This window comes from Hypanus sabinus, assembly GCF_030144855.1.
Source record: "Hypanus sabinus isolate sHypSab1 chromosome 24 unlocalized genomic scaffold, sHypSab1.hap1 SUPER_24_unloc_1, whole genome shotgun sequence".
Taxonomy (NCBI): domain Eukaryota; kingdom Metazoa; phylum Chordata; class Chondrichthyes; order Myliobatiformes; family Dasyatidae; genus Hypanus; species Hypanus sabinus.
The window spans coordinates 1,106,371-1,121,196 of record NW_026778922.1 but is presented as its reverse complement, the minus strand read 5'-3'; the positions used below and the strand labels follow the sequence as shown (position 1 = coordinate 1,121,196).

The window sequence follows — 14,826 nt, the reverse complement described above, 5'->3', positions numbered from 1 at the left end:
TCTCTCTCTCAGTCCATCTCTCTGATGTAGATCTCTACACTAACCATGTCTCTCTCTTAGTAACTCTCTCAGGTGTGGATTTCTACACTAACCGTGCCCCTCTCTCAGGTGTAGATCTCTACACTAACCATGTCTCTCTCTTAGTAACTCTCTCAGGTGTGGATTTCTACACTAACCCTGTCTCTCTCTCAGGTGTAGATCTCTACACTAACCATGTCTCTCTCTCTCAGTCCCTCTCTCAGGTGTAGATCTCTACACTAACCATGTCTCTCTCTCTCAGTCCCTCTCTCAGGTGTAGATCTCTACACTAACTATGTCTCTCTCTCAGTCCCTCTCTCAGGTGTAGATCTCTACACTAACCATGTCTCTCTCTCTCAGTCCCTCTCTCAGGTGTAGATCTCTACACTAACCATGTCTCTCTCTCTCAGTCCCTCTCTCAGGTGTAGATCTCTACACTAACCGTGTCTCTCTCTCAGTCCCTCTCTCTCAGGTGTAGATCTCTACACTAACCGTGTCTCTCTCAGTCCCTCTCTCAGGTGTAGATCTCTACACTAACCGTGTCTCTCTCAGTCCCTCTCTCAGGTGTAGATCTCTACTAACCATGTCTCTCTCTCAGGTGTAGATCTCTACACTAACCCTGTCTCTCTCTGTCCCTCGCTCTCAGGTGTAGATCTCTACACTAACCATGTCTCTGTCTCAGTCCCTCTCTCAGGTGTAGATCTCTACACTAACCGTGTCTCTCTCAGTCCCTCCTAAGGTGTAAATCTCTACACTAACCGTGTCTCTCTCAGTCCCTCTCTCAGGTGTAGATCTCTACACTAACCGTGTCTCTCTCAGTCCCTCTCTCAGGTGTAGATCTCTACACTAACTGTGTCTGTCTCTCAGTCCCTCTCTCAGGTGTAGATCTCTACACTAACCCTGTCTCTCTCAGGTGTAGATCTCTACACTAAGATTGTCTCTCTCTCAGTCCCTCTCTCAGGTGTAGATCTCTACACTAACCATGTCTCTCTCTCAGTCCGTCTCTCAGGTGGAGATCTCTACACTAACCATGTCTCTCTCTCAGTCCCTCTCTCAGTTGTAGATCTCTACACTAACCGTGTCTCTCTCAGTCCCTCTCTCAGGTGTAGATCTCTACACTAACCCTGTCTCTCTCAGGTGTAGATCTCTACACTAAGATTGTCTCTCTCAGTCCCTCTCTCAGGTGTAGATCTCTACACTAACCCTGTCTCTCTCAGGTGTAGATCTCAGGTGTAGATCTCTACACTAACCATGTCTCTCTCAGGTGTAGATCTCTACACTAACCATGTCTCTCTCTCTCAGTCCCTCTCTCAGGTGTTGATCTATACACTAACCGTGTCTCTCTCTCTCAGTCCCTCTCTCAGTTGTAGATCTCTACACTAACCATGTCTCTGTCTCAGTCCCTCTCTCAGGTGTAGATCTCTACACTAACCGTGTCTCTCTCAGTCCCTCCTAAGGTGTAAATCTCTACACTAACCGTGTCTCTCTCAGTCCCTCTCTCAGGTGTAGATCTCTACACTAACCGTGTCTCTCTCAGTCCCTCTCTCAGGTGTAGATCTCTACACTAACTGTGTCTGTCTCTCAGTCCCTCTCTCAGGTGTAGATCTCTACACTAACCCTGTCTCTCTCAGGTGTAGATCTCTACACTAAGATTGTCTCTCTCTCAGTCCCTCTCTCAGGTGTAGATCTCTACACTAACCATGTCTCTCTCTCAGTCCGTCTCTCAGGTGGAGATCTCTACACTAACCATGTCTCTCTCTCAGTCCCTCTCTCAGTTGTAGATCTCTACACTAACCGTGTCTCTCTCAGTCCCTCTCTCAGGTGTAGATCTCTACACTAACCCTGTCTCTCTCAGGTGTAGATCTCTACACTAAGATTTTCTCTCTCAGTCCCTCTCTCAGGTGTAGATCTCTACACTAACCCTGTCTCTCTCAGGTGTAGATCTCAGGTGTAGATCTCTACACTAACCATGTCTCTCTCAGGTGTAGATCTCTACACTAACCATGTCTCTCTCTCTCAGTCCCTCTCTCAGGTGTTGATCTATACACTAACCGTGTCTCTCTCTCAGTCCATCTCTCTGATGTAGATCTCTACACTAACCATGTCTCTCTCTTAGTAACTCTCTCAGGTGTGGATTTCTACACTAACCGTGCCCCTCTCTCAGGTGTAGATCTCTACACTAACCCTGTCTCTCTCTGTCCCTTGCTCTCAGGTGTAGATTTCTATACTAAGATTGTCTCTCTCTCAGTCTCTCTCTCAGGTGTAGATCTCTACACTAACCGTGCCTCTCTCTCAGGTGTAGATCTCTACACTAACCATGTCTCTCTCTCAGTCCCTCTCTCAGGTGCGGATCTCTACACTAACCGTGTCTCTCTCTCAGTCCATCTCTCTGATGTAGATCTCTACACTAACCATGTCTCTCTCTCAGTAACTCTCTCAGGTGTGGATTTCTACACTAACCGTGCCCCTCTCTCAGGTGTAGATCTCTACACAAACTGTGTCTCCCTCTCAGTCCCTCTCTCAGGTGCAGATCTCTACACTAACCGTGTCTCTCAGTCCCTCTCTCTCATGTGTAGATCTCTACACTAACCATGTCCCTCTCTCAGTCCCTCTCTCAGGTGTAGATCTCTACACTAACCATGTCTCTCTCTCTCAGTCGCTCTCTCAGGTGTAGATCTCTACACTAACCATGTCTCTCTCTCTCAGTCCCTCTCTCAGGTGTAGATCTCTACACTAACCGTGCCTCTCTCTCAGGTGTAGATCTCTACACTAACCATGTCTCTCTCTCTAAGTCCCTCTCTGAGGTGTAGATCTCTACACTAACCATGTCTCTCTTTCAGTCCCCCTCTCAGGTGTAGATCTCAACACTAACCATGTCGCTCTCTCAGGTGTAGCTCTCTACACTAACAGTGTCTCTGTCTCGGTCCCTCTCTCAGGTGTAGATCTCTACACTAACCGTGCCTCTCTCTGTCCCTCTCTCTCAGGTGTAGATCTCTAAACTAACCATGTCTCTCTCTCAGTCTCTCTCTCAGGTGTAGATCTCTACACTAACCGTGTCTCTCTCTCAGGTGTAGATCTCTACACTAACCATGTCTCTCTCTCTCAGTCCCTCTCTCAGGTGTAGATCTCTACACTAACCATGTCTCTCTCTCTCAGTCCCTCTCTCAGGTGTAGATCTCTACACTAACTATGTCTCTCTCTCAGTCCCTCTCTCAGGTGTAGATCTCTACACTAACCATGTCTCTCTCTCTCAGTCCCTCTCTCAGGTGTAGATCTCTACACTAACCATGTCTCTCTCTCTCAGTCCCTCTCTCAGGTGTAGATCTCTACACTAACCGTGTCTCTCTCTCAGTCCCTCTCTCTCAGGTGTAGATCTCTACACTAACCGTGTCTCTCTCAGTCCCTCTCTCAGGTGTAGATCTCTACACTAACCGTGTCTCTCTCAGTCCCTCTCTCAGGTGTAGATCTCTACTAACCATGTCTCTCTCTCAGGTGTAGATCTCTACACTAACCCTGTCTCTCTCTGTCCCTCGCTCTCAGGTGTAGATCTCTACACTAACCATGTCTCTCTCTCAGTCCCTCTCTCAGTTGTAGATCTCTACACTAACCATGTCTCTGTCTCAGTCCCTCTCTCAGGTGTAGATCTCTACACTAACCGTGTCTCTCTCAGTCCCTCTCTCAGGTGTAGATCTCTACACTAACTGTGTCTGTCTCTCAGTCCCTCTCTCAGGTGTAGATCTCTACACTAACCCTGTCTCTCTCAGGTGTAGATCTCTACACTAAGATTGTCTCTCTCTCAGTCCCTCTCTCAGGTGTAGATCTCTACACTAACCATGTCTCTCTCTCAGTCCGTCTCTCAGGTGGAGATCTCTACACTAACCATGTCTCTCTCTCAGTCCCTCTCTCAGTTGTAGATCTCTACACTAACCGTGTCTCTCTCAGTCCCTCTCTCAGGTGTAGATCTCTACACTAACCCTGTCTCTCTCAGGTGTAGATCTCTACACTAAGATTGTCTCTCTCAGTCCCTCTCTCAGGTGTAGATCTCTACACTAACCCTGTCTCTCTCAGGTGTAGATCTCAGGTGTAGATCTCTACACTAACCATGTCTCTCTCAGGTGTAGATCTCTACACTAACCATGTCTCTCTCTCTCAGTCCCTCTCTCAGGTGTTGATCTATACACTAACCGTGTCTCTCTCTCAGTCCATCTCTCTGATGTAGATCTCTACACTAACCATGTCTCTCTCTTAGTAACTCTCTCAGGTGTGGATTTCTACACTAACCGTGCCCCTCTCTCAGGTGTAGATCTCTACACTAACCCTGTCTCTCTCTGTCCCTTGCTCTCAGGTGTAGATTTCTATACTAAGATTGTCTCTCTCTCAGTCTCTCTCTCAGGTGTAGATCTCTACACTAACCGTGCCTCTCTCTCAGGTGTAGATCTCTACACTAACCATGTCTCTCTCTCAGTCCCTCTCTCAGGTGCGGATCTCTACACTAACCGTGTCTCTCTCTCAGTCCATCTCTCTGATGTAGATCTCTACACTAACCATGTCTCTCTCTCAGTAACTCTCTCAGGTGTGGATTTCTACACTAACCGTGCCCCTCTCTCAGGTGTAGATCTCTACACAAACTGTGTCTCCCTCTCAGTCCCTCTCTCAGGTGCAGATCTCTACACTAACCGTGTCTCTCAGTCCCTCTCTCTCATGTGTAGATCTCTACACTAACCATGTCCCTCTCTCAGTCCCTCTCTCAGGTGTAGATCTCTACACTAACCGTGCCTCTCTCTCAGGTGTAGATCTCTACACTAACCATGTCTCTCTCTCTCAGTCCCTCTCTGAGGTGTAGATCTCTACACTAACCATGTCTCTCTTTCAGTCCCCCTCTCAGGTGTAGATCTCAACACTAACCATGTCGCTCTCTCAGGTGTAGCTCTCTACACTAACAGTGTCTCTGTCTCGGTCCCTCTCTCAGGTGTAGATCTCTACACTAACCGTGCCTCTCTCTGTCCCTCTCTCTCAGGTGTAGATCTCTAAACTAACCATGTCTCTCTCTCAGTCCCTCTCTCAGGTGTAGATCTCTACACTAACCATGTCTCTCTCTCTCAGTCCCTCTCTCAGGTGTAGATCTCTACACTAACCATGTCTCTCTCTCTCAGTCCCTCTCTCAGGTGTAGATCTCTACACTAACCGTGTCTCTCTCAGTCCCTCTCTCAGGTGTAGATCTCTACACTAACCGTGTCTCTCTCAGTCCCTCTCTCAGGTGTAGATCTCTACTAACCATGTCTCTCTCTCAGGTGTAGATCTCTACACTAACCCTGTCTCTCTCTGTCCCTCGCTCTCAGGTGTAGATCTCTACACTAACCATGTCTCTCTCTCAGTCCCTCTCTCAGTTGTAGATCTCTACACTAACCATGTCTCTGTCTCAGTCCCTCTCTCAGGTGTAGATCTCTACACTAACCGTGTCTCTCTCAGTCCCTCCTAAGGTGTAAATCTCTACACTAACCGTGTCTCTCTCAGTCCCTCCTAAGGTGTAGATCTCTACACTAACCATGTCCCTCTCTCAGTCCCTCTCTCAGGTGGAGATCTCTACACTAACCATGTCTCTCTCTCAGTCCCTCTCTCAGTTGTAGATCTCTACACTAACCGTGTCTCTCTCAGTCCCTCTCTCAGGTGTAGATCTCTACACTAACCCTGTCTCTCTCAGGTGTAGATCTCTACACTAAGATTGTCTCTCTCTCAGTCCCTCTCTCAGGTGTAGATCTCTACACTAACCATGTCTCTCTCTCAGTCCGTCTCTCAGGTGGAGATCTCTACACTAACCATGTCTCTCTCTCAGTCCCTCTCTCAGTTGTAGATCTCTACACTAACCATGTCTCTCTCTCAGTCCCTCTCTCAGGTGTAGATCTCTACACTAACCATGTCTCTCTCTCTCAGTCCCTCTCTCAGGTGTAGATCTCTACACTAACCGTGTCTCTCTCAGTCCCTCTCTCAGGTGTAGATCTCTACACTAACTGTGTCTGTCTCTCAGTCCCTCTCTCAGGTGTAGATCTCTACACTAACCCTGTCTCTCTCAGGTGTAGCTCTCTACACTAACAGTGTCTCTGTCTCGGTCCCTCTCTCAGGTGTAGATCTCTACACTAACCGTGCCTCTCTCTGTCCCTCTCTCTCAGGTGTAGATCTCTACACTAACCATGTCTCTCTCTCAGTCCCTCTCTCAGGTGTAGATCTCTACACTAACCGTGCCTCTCTCTCAGGTGTAGATCTCTACACTAACCATGTCTCTCTCTCTCAGTCCCTCTCTGAGGTGTAGATCTCAACACTAACCATGTCGCTCTCTCAGGTGTAGCTCTCTACACTAACAGTGTCTCTGTCTCGGTCCCTCTCTCAGGTGTAGATCTCTACACTAACCGTGTCTCTCTCAGTCCCTCTCTCTCAGGTGTAGATCTCTACACTAACCATGTCTCTCTCTCAGTCCCTCTCTCAGGTGTAGATCTCTACACTAACCGTGCCTCTCTCTCAGGTGTAGATCTCTACACTAACCATGTCTCTCTCTCTCAGTCCCTCTCTCAGGTGTAGATCTCTACACTAACCATGTCTCCCTCTCAGTCCCTCTCTCAGGTGTAGATCTCTACACTAACCATGTCTCTCTCTCAGTCCCTCTCTCAGGTGTAGATCTCTACACTAACCATGTCTCTCTCTCAGTCCCTCTCTCAGGTGTAGATCTCTACACTAACCATGTCTCTCTCTCTCAGTCCCTCTCTCAGGTGTAGATCTCTACACTAACCATGTCTCTCTCTCAGTCCCTCTCTCAGGTGTAGATCTCTACACTAACCATGTCTCTCTCTCTCAGTCCCTCTCTCAGGTGTAGATCTCTACACTAACCATGTCTCTCTCTCAGTCCCTCTCTCAGGTGTAGATCTCTACACTAACCATGTCTCTCTCTCTCAGTCCCTCTCTCAGGTGTAGATCTCTACACTAACCATGTCTCTCTCTCAGTCCCTCTCTCTCAGGTGTAGATCTCTACACTAACCATGTCTCTCTCTCTCAGTCCCTCTCTCAGGTGTAGATCTCTACACTAACCGTGCCTCTCTCTCAGGTGTAGATCTCTACACTAACCATGTCTCTCTCTCTCAGTCCCTCTCTCAGGTGTAGATCTCTACACTAACCATGTCTCTCTCAGTCCCTCTCTCAGGTGTAGATCTCTACACTAACCCTGTCTCTCTCAGGTGTAGATCTCTACACTAAGATTGTCTCTCTCTCAGTCCCTCTCTCAGGTGTAGATCTCTACACTAACCATGTCTCTCTCTCAGTCCCTCTCTCAGGTGTAGATCTCTACACTAACCATGTCTCTCTCTCTCAGTCCCTCTCTCAGGTGTAGATCTCTACACTAACCGTGTCTCTCTCAGTCCCTCTCTCAGGTGTAGATCTCTACACTAACTGTGTCTGTCTCTCAGTCCCTCTCTCAGGTGTAGATCTCTACACTAACCATGTCTCTCTCTCAGTCCCTCTCTCAGGTGTAGATCTCTACACTAACCGTGCCTCTCTCTCAGGTGTAGATCTCTACACTAACCATGTCTCTCTCTCAGTCCCTCTCTCAGGTGTAGATCTCTACACTAACCGTGCCTCTCTCTCAGGTGTAGATCTCTACACTAACCATGTCTCTCTTTCAGTCCCTCTCTCAGGTGTAGATCTCAACACTAACCATGTCGCTCTCTAAGGTGTAGCTCTCTACACTAACCGTATCTCTGTCTCGGTCCCTCTCTCAGGTGTAGATCTCTACACTAACCGTGCCTCTCTCTGTCCCTCTCTCTCAGGTGTAGATCTCTACACTAACCATGTCTCTCTCTCAGTCCCTCTCTCAGGTGTAGATCTCTACACTAACAGTGTCTCTGTCTCGGTCCCTCTCTCAGGTGTAGATCTCTACACTAACCGTGCCTCTCTCTCAGGTGTAGATCTCTACACTAACCGTGCCTCTCTCTCAGGTGTAGATCTCTACACTAACCATGTCTCTCTCTCTCAGTCCCTCTCTCAGGTGTAGATCTCTACACTAACCGTGTCTCTCTCTCAGTCCCTCTCTCAGGTGTAGATCTCTACACTAACCGTGTCTCTCTCAGTCCCTCTCTCAGGTGTAGATCTCTACACTAACCATGTCTCTCTCTCTCAGTCCCTCTCTCAGTTGTAGATCTCTACACTAACCATGTCTCTCTCTCAGTCCCTCTCTCAGGTGTAGATCTCTACACTAACCGTGTCTCTCTCTCAGTCCCTCTCTCTCAGGTGTAGATCTCTACACTAACCGTATCTCTCTCAGTCCCTCTCTCAGGTGTAGATCTCTACACTAACCGTGTCTCTCTCAGTCCCTCTCTCAGGTGTAGATCTCTACACTAACCGTGTCTCTCTCAGTCCCTCCTAAGGTGTAAATCTCTACACTAACCGTGTCTCTCTCAGTCCCTCTCTCAGGTGTAGATCTCTACACTAACCATGTCTCTCTCAGTCCCTCTCTCAGGTGTAGATCTCTACACTAACCGTGTCTCTCTCAGTCCCTCTCTCAGGTGTAGATCTCTACACTAACTGTGTCTGTCTCTCAGTCCCTCTCTCAGGTGTAGATCTCTACACTAACCCTGTCTCTCTCCGGTGTAGATCTCTACACTAAGATTGTCTCTCTCTCAGTCCCTCTCTCAGGTGTAGATCTCTACACTAACCATGTCTCTCTCTCAGTCCGTCTCTCAGGTGGAGATCTCTACACTAACCATGTCTCTCTCTCAGTCCCTCTCTCAGTTGTAGATCTCTACACTAACCGTGTCTCTGTCTCAGTCGCTCTCTCAGGTGTAGATCTCTACACTAACCATGTCTCTCTCTCAGTCCCTCTCTCAGTTGTAGATCTCTACACTAACCGTGTCTCTGTCTCAGGCGCTCTCTCAGGTGTAGATCTCTACACTAACCGTGTCTCTGTCTCAGTCCCTCTCTCAGGTGTAGATCTCCACACTAACCGTGTCTCTGTCTCAGTCCCTCTCTCAAGTGTAGATCTCTACACTAACCGTGTCTCTCTCAGTCCCTCTCTCAGGTGTAAATCTCTACACTAACAGTGTCTCTGTCTCGGTCCCTCTCTCAGGTGTAGATCTCTACACTAACCGTGCCTCTCTCTGTCCCTCTCTCTCAGGTGTAGATCTCTACACTAACCATGTCTCTCTCTCAGTCCCTCTCTCAGGTGTAGATCTCTACACTAACCGTGCCTCTCTCTCAGGTGTAGATCTCTACACTAACCATGTCTCTCTCTCTCAGTCCCTCTCTCAGGTGTAGATCTCTACACTAACCATGTCTCTCTCTCTCAGTCCCTCTCTCAGGTGTAGATCTCTACACTAACCATGTATCTCTCTCTCAGTCCCTCTCTCAGGTGTAGATCTCTACACTAACCATGTCTCTCTCTCTCAGTCCCTCTCTCAGGTGTAGATCTCTACACTAACCATGTCTCTCTCTCTCAGTCCCTCTCTCAGGTGTAGATCTCTACACTAACCATGTATCTCTCTCTCAGTCCCTCTCTCAGGTGTAGATCTCTACACTAACCGTGTCTCTCTCTCAGTCCCTCTCTCTCAGGTGTAGATCTCTACACTAACCGTATCTCTCTCAGTCCCTCTCTCAGGTGTAGATCTCTACACTAACCGTGTCTCTCTCAGTCCCTCTCTCAGGTGTAGATCTCTACTAACCATGTCTCTCTCTCAGGTGTAGATCTCTACACTAACCCTGTCTCTCTCTGTCCCTCGCTCTCAGGTGTAGATCTCTACACTAAGCATGTCTCTCTCTCAGTCCCTCTCTCAGTTGTAGATCTCTACACTAACCATGTCTCTGTCTCAGTCCCTCTCTCAGGTGTAGATCTCTACACTAACCGTGTCTCTCTCAGTCCCTCCTAAGGTGTAAATCTCTACACTAACCGTGTCTCTCTCAGTCCCTCTCTCAGGTGTAGATCTCTACACTAACCGTGTCTCTCTCAGTCCCTCTCTCAGGTGTAGATCTCTACACTAACTGTGTCTGTCTCTCAGTCCCTCTCTCAGGTGTAGATCTCTACACTAACCCTGTCTCTCTCCGGTGTAGATCTCTACACTAAGATTGTCTCTCTCTCAGTCCCTCTCTCAGGTGTAGATCTCTACACTAACCATGTCTCTCTCTCAGTCCGTCTCTCAGGTGGAGATCTCTACACTAACCGTGTCTCTCTCAGTCCGTCTCTCAGGTGTAGATCTCTACACTAACCATGTCTCTCTCTCAGTCCCTCTCTCAGTTGTAGATCTCTACACTAACCGTGTCTCTGTCTCAGTCGCTCTCTCAGGTGTAGATCTCTACACTAACCATGTCTCTCTCTCAGTCCCTCTCTCAGTTGTAGATCTCTACACTAACCGTGTCTCTGTCTCAGGCGCTCTCTCAGGTGTAGATCTCTACACTAACCATGTCTCTCTCAGTCCCTCTCTCAGTTGTAGATCTCTACACTAACCGTGTCTCTGTCTCAGTCCCTCTCTCAGGTGTAGATCTCTACACTAACCGTGTCTCTCTCAGTCCCTCTCTCAGTTGTAGATCTCTACACTAACCGTGTCTCTGTCTCAGTCCCTCTCTCAGGTGTAGATCTCCACACTAACCGTGTCTCTGTCTCAGTCCCTCTCTCAAGTGTAGATCTCTACACTAACCGTGTCTCTGTCTCAGTCCCTCTCTCTCAAGTGCAGATCTCTACACTAACCGTATCTCTCTCTCAGTCCCTCTCTCAGGTGTAGATCTCTACAATCACCGTGTCTCTCTCAGGTGTAGATCTCTACACTAACCGTATCTCTCTCTCAATCCCTCTCTCAGGTGTAGATCTCTACACTAACCGTGTCTCTCTCAGGTGTAGATCTCTACACTAACCGTGTCTCTCTCAGTCCCTCTCTCAGGTGTAGATCTCTACACTAACCCTGTCTCTCTCTCAGTCCCTCTCTCTCAGGTGTAGATCTCTACACTAACTGTCTTTCTCTCAGTCCGTCTCTCAGGTGTAGATCGCTACACTAACCGTGTCTCTCTCTCAGTCCATCTCTCTCTAATGTAGATCTCTACACTAACCGTGTCTCTCTCAGTCCCTTTCTCAGTTGTAGATCTCTACACTAACCGTCTCTCAGTCCCTCTCTCAGTTGTAGATCTCTACATTAACTGTGTCTCTCTCTCAGTCCATCTCTCTCTGATGTAGATCTTTACACTAACTGTGTCTGTCTTTCAGTCCCTCTCTCAGGTGTAGATCTCTACACTAACAGTGTCTCCCTCTCAGTCCCTCTCTCAGGTGTAGTTCTCTACACTAACCGTGTCTCTCTCTCATGTGTAGATCTCTACACTAACCATGTCGCTCTCTCAGTCCCTCTCTCAGGTGTAGATCTCTACACTAACCGTGTCTCTCTCTCAGTCCCTCTCTCAGGTGTAAATCTCTACACTAACCATGTCTCTCTCTCTCAGTCCCTCTCTCAGTTGTAGATCTCTACACTAACCGTGTCTCTGTCTCAGTCCCTCTCTCATGTGTAGATCTCTACACTAAACATGTCTCTCTCTCAGGTGTAGATCTGTACACTAACCGTGTCTCTCTCTCTCAGTCCCTCTCTCAGGTGTAGATCTCTACACTAACCGTGCCTCTCTCTCAGGTGTAGATCTCTACACTAACCGTGTCTCTCTCTCTGAGTCCCTCTCTCAGGTGTAGATCTCTACACTAACCGTGTCTCTCTCTCTCAGTCCCTCTCTCTCAGGTGTAGATCTCTACACTAACCATGTCTCTCTCAGTCCCTCTCTCAGGTGTAGATCTCTACACTAACCGTGTCTCTCTCTCTCAGTCCCTCTCTCTCAGGTGTAGATCTCTACACTAACCATGTCTCTCACTCAGTCCCTCTCTCAGGTGTAGATCTCTACACTAACCATGTCTCTCTCTCAGTCCCTCTCTCAGGTGTAGATCTCTACACTAACCATGTCTCTCTCTCAGTCCCTCTCTCAGGTGTAGATCTCTACACTAACCGTGTCTCTCTCTCTCAGTCTCTCTCTCAGGTGTAGATCTCTACACTAACTGTGTCTGTCATTCAGTCCCTCTCTCAGGTGTAGATCTCTACACTAACTGTGTGTCTCTCTCAGTCCTTCTCTCAGGTGTAGATCTCTACACTCACCATGTCTCTCTCTCAGTCTCTCTCTCAGGTGTAGATCTCTACACTAACCGTGCCTCTCTCTCAGGTGTAGATCTCTACACTCACCATGTCTCTCTCTCAGTCTCTCTCTCAGGTGTAGATCTCTACACTAACCATGTCTCTCTTTCAGTCCCCCTCTCAGGTGTAGATCTCAACACTAACCATGTCGCTCTCTCAGGTGTAGCTCTCTACACTAACAGTGTCTCTGTCTCAGTCCCTCTCTCAGGTGTAGATATCTACACTAACCATGTCTCTCTCTCAGGTGTAGCTCTCTACACTAACCGTGTCTCTCTCAGTCCCTCTCTCAGGTGTAGATCTCTACACTAACCGTGTCTCTCTCTCTCAGTCCCTCTCTCAGGTGTAGATCTCTACACTAACCGTGTCTCTCTCAATCCGTCTCTCAGGTGTAGATCTCTACACTAACCCTGTCTCTCTCTCAGTCCCTCTCTCATGTGTAGATCTCTACACTAACCATGTCTCTCTCAGTCCCTTTCTCAGTTGTAGATCTCTACACTAACCATGTCTCTCTCAGTCCCTTTCTCAGGTGTAGATCTCTACACTAACTGTGTTTCTCTCTCAGTCCATCTCTCTCTGATGTAGATCTTTACACTAACTGTGTCTGTCTTTCAGTCCCTCTCTCAGGTGTAGATCTCTACACTAACTGTGTGTCTCTCTCCGTCCCTCTCTCAGGTGTAGATCTCTACACTAACCATGTCTCTCTCTCAGTCCCTCTCTCAGGTGTAGATCTCTACACTAACCATGTCTCTCTCTCAGTCCCTCTCTCAGGTGTAGATCTCTACACTAACCGTGCCTCTCTCTCAGGTGTAGATCTCTACACTAACCATGTCTCTCTCTCAGTCCCTCTCTCATGTGTAAATCTCTACTCTAAACATGTCTCTCTCTCAGTCCCTCTCTCTCAGGTGTAGATCTCTACACTCACCGTGTCTCTGTCTCAGACCCTCTCTCAGGTGTAGATCTCTACACTAACCGTGTCTCTCTCTCAGTCCATCTCTCTGATGTAGATCTCTACACTAACCATGTCTCTCTCTCAGTAACTCTCTCAGGTGTAGATCTCTACACTAACCGTGCCTCTCTCTCAGGTGTAGATCTCTACACTAACCATGTCTCTCTCTCAGTCCCTCTCTCATGTGTAAATCTCTACTCTAAACATGTCTCTCTCTCAGTCCCTCTCTCTCAGTTGTAGATCTCTACACTCACCGTGTCTCTGTCTCAGACCCTCTCTCAGGTGTAGATTTCTACACTAACCGTGCCTCTCTCTCAGGTGTAGATCTCTACACTAACCATGTCTCTCTCTCAGGTGTAGATCTCTACACTAACCGTGTCTCTGTCTCAGTCCCTCTCTCAGGTGTAGATCTCTACACTAACCATGTCTCTCTCTCAGTCCCTCTCTCATGTGTAGATCTCTACACTAACCGTGTCTCTCTGTTTCCCCTTCGCTCCCCTCCCCCCTCCCCCGCCCCGTATCTCTTGTCCTATCTGATCCACCTCTCTCTTTCTTTTTCTCACCAGTGTTGGGAAGGGGAGAATATCGTTAAACTTTCCCGGGATATGTTGGGAGCCACAAATCCTGCTGAATCCCTGCCGGGAACGATCCGTGGAGATCTCAGCATCCAGGTTGGCAGGTAAAATTATCAGCCCCGGGGAGCAACGTGCAGTTTCCGTCTCCCTGTCTGTGGTTCAAACCCACACTGGCTGCACCGTACACCATTTATGTCTCCGTATCAGACCCTCGTCGGACACCATGGCGTTCCAGTCCACGTTTCCCCTGGGTCAGGCCCATAGGGGGGCACCGGGCACGGTCTCTGTCTCCGTCCCGCGTTTCTGCGGCCCTTCCCTGATGCCTGATCCCTGTCTCCTCAGGAACGTTATCCATGGTAGTGACTCTCCCGCGACTGCTGAGCGGGAACTGGCGCTGTGGTTTCGTCCGGAAGAGATCGTCGTCTGGAACAGCTGCCTGAACTCCTTCCTCTACGAGTGAACGCGGCCGCGTGTATCTGTGTTTTCCTTCCCCGCATTTATAAACACATCGGCATCACTGGCATTCCTCTCAGTGTCTGCGTGTCTTTCTATGTGAGGGCGAGGGAGGGCCGCATAGCCACTCTCTGGGTATTCTGTAAAGTCACATCTTCTCTTCCTCACTCACCTTCCCTCGTTTTATTCCGCACCATTCCCCTTCCGTCTCTCTCCCACTTGCTTTTCCATCCTCCTTGTCTCTGGTCCGCTCCTCAGAGAGGGGGAGAGAGAAGTAGAGGGGGAAGAGAAAGGGTAAAGAGGAAAGAGGAGAGCGGGAGGGTGAGAGAAATGATAGAGGGGAAGAGAGAAAGGGTAAAGAGGATGTACAGAGAAGTGGAGTGAGAAAAGGGTACAGAGAAGGGGAGAGGTAGGAGAGATGGGGAGGGTAATAGATGGGGAGCAGAAAGAGGGGAGAGAGGGATGGGAATGGATGGAGAGGGGGCTGAGGAGAAGTGAAAGAGGAGGTGAAAGTGGGAGTGGGGGAAGGTAGAGATAAAGGAGAGTGCGAGAGAGGAGGAGAGATTAGACAGGATGCAGAGAGATAAGGCAGAGAAAGAGGGGAGGGGGCTAGAGAGTGGGAGAGAGAGGCAGAGGGGAGAGAAGGGGG

The 14,826-nt window shown here is 48.6% G+C and overlaps 1 protein-coding gene across 1 annotated transcript in view; it reads left to right on the top strand.

Moving 5' to 3' along the window:
- Positions 1–14,247, top strand: part of LOC132385451 (nucleoside diphosphate kinase A-like) — a 75,117-nt gene extending 60,870 nt beyond the window's left edge. Inside the window, exons 4-5 of the mRNA XM_059957529.1 lie at positions 13,716–13,828; positions 14,067–14,247. Of these exons, the coding sequence (XP_059813512.1) occupies positions 13,716–13,828; positions 14,067–14,184 (231 nt within the window). The 3' untranslated portion in view covers positions 14,185–14,247. The remainder of the gene's footprint in view (positions 1–13,715; positions 13,829–14,066) is intronic.
- Positions 14,248–14,826: the final 579 nt, after the last annotated feature.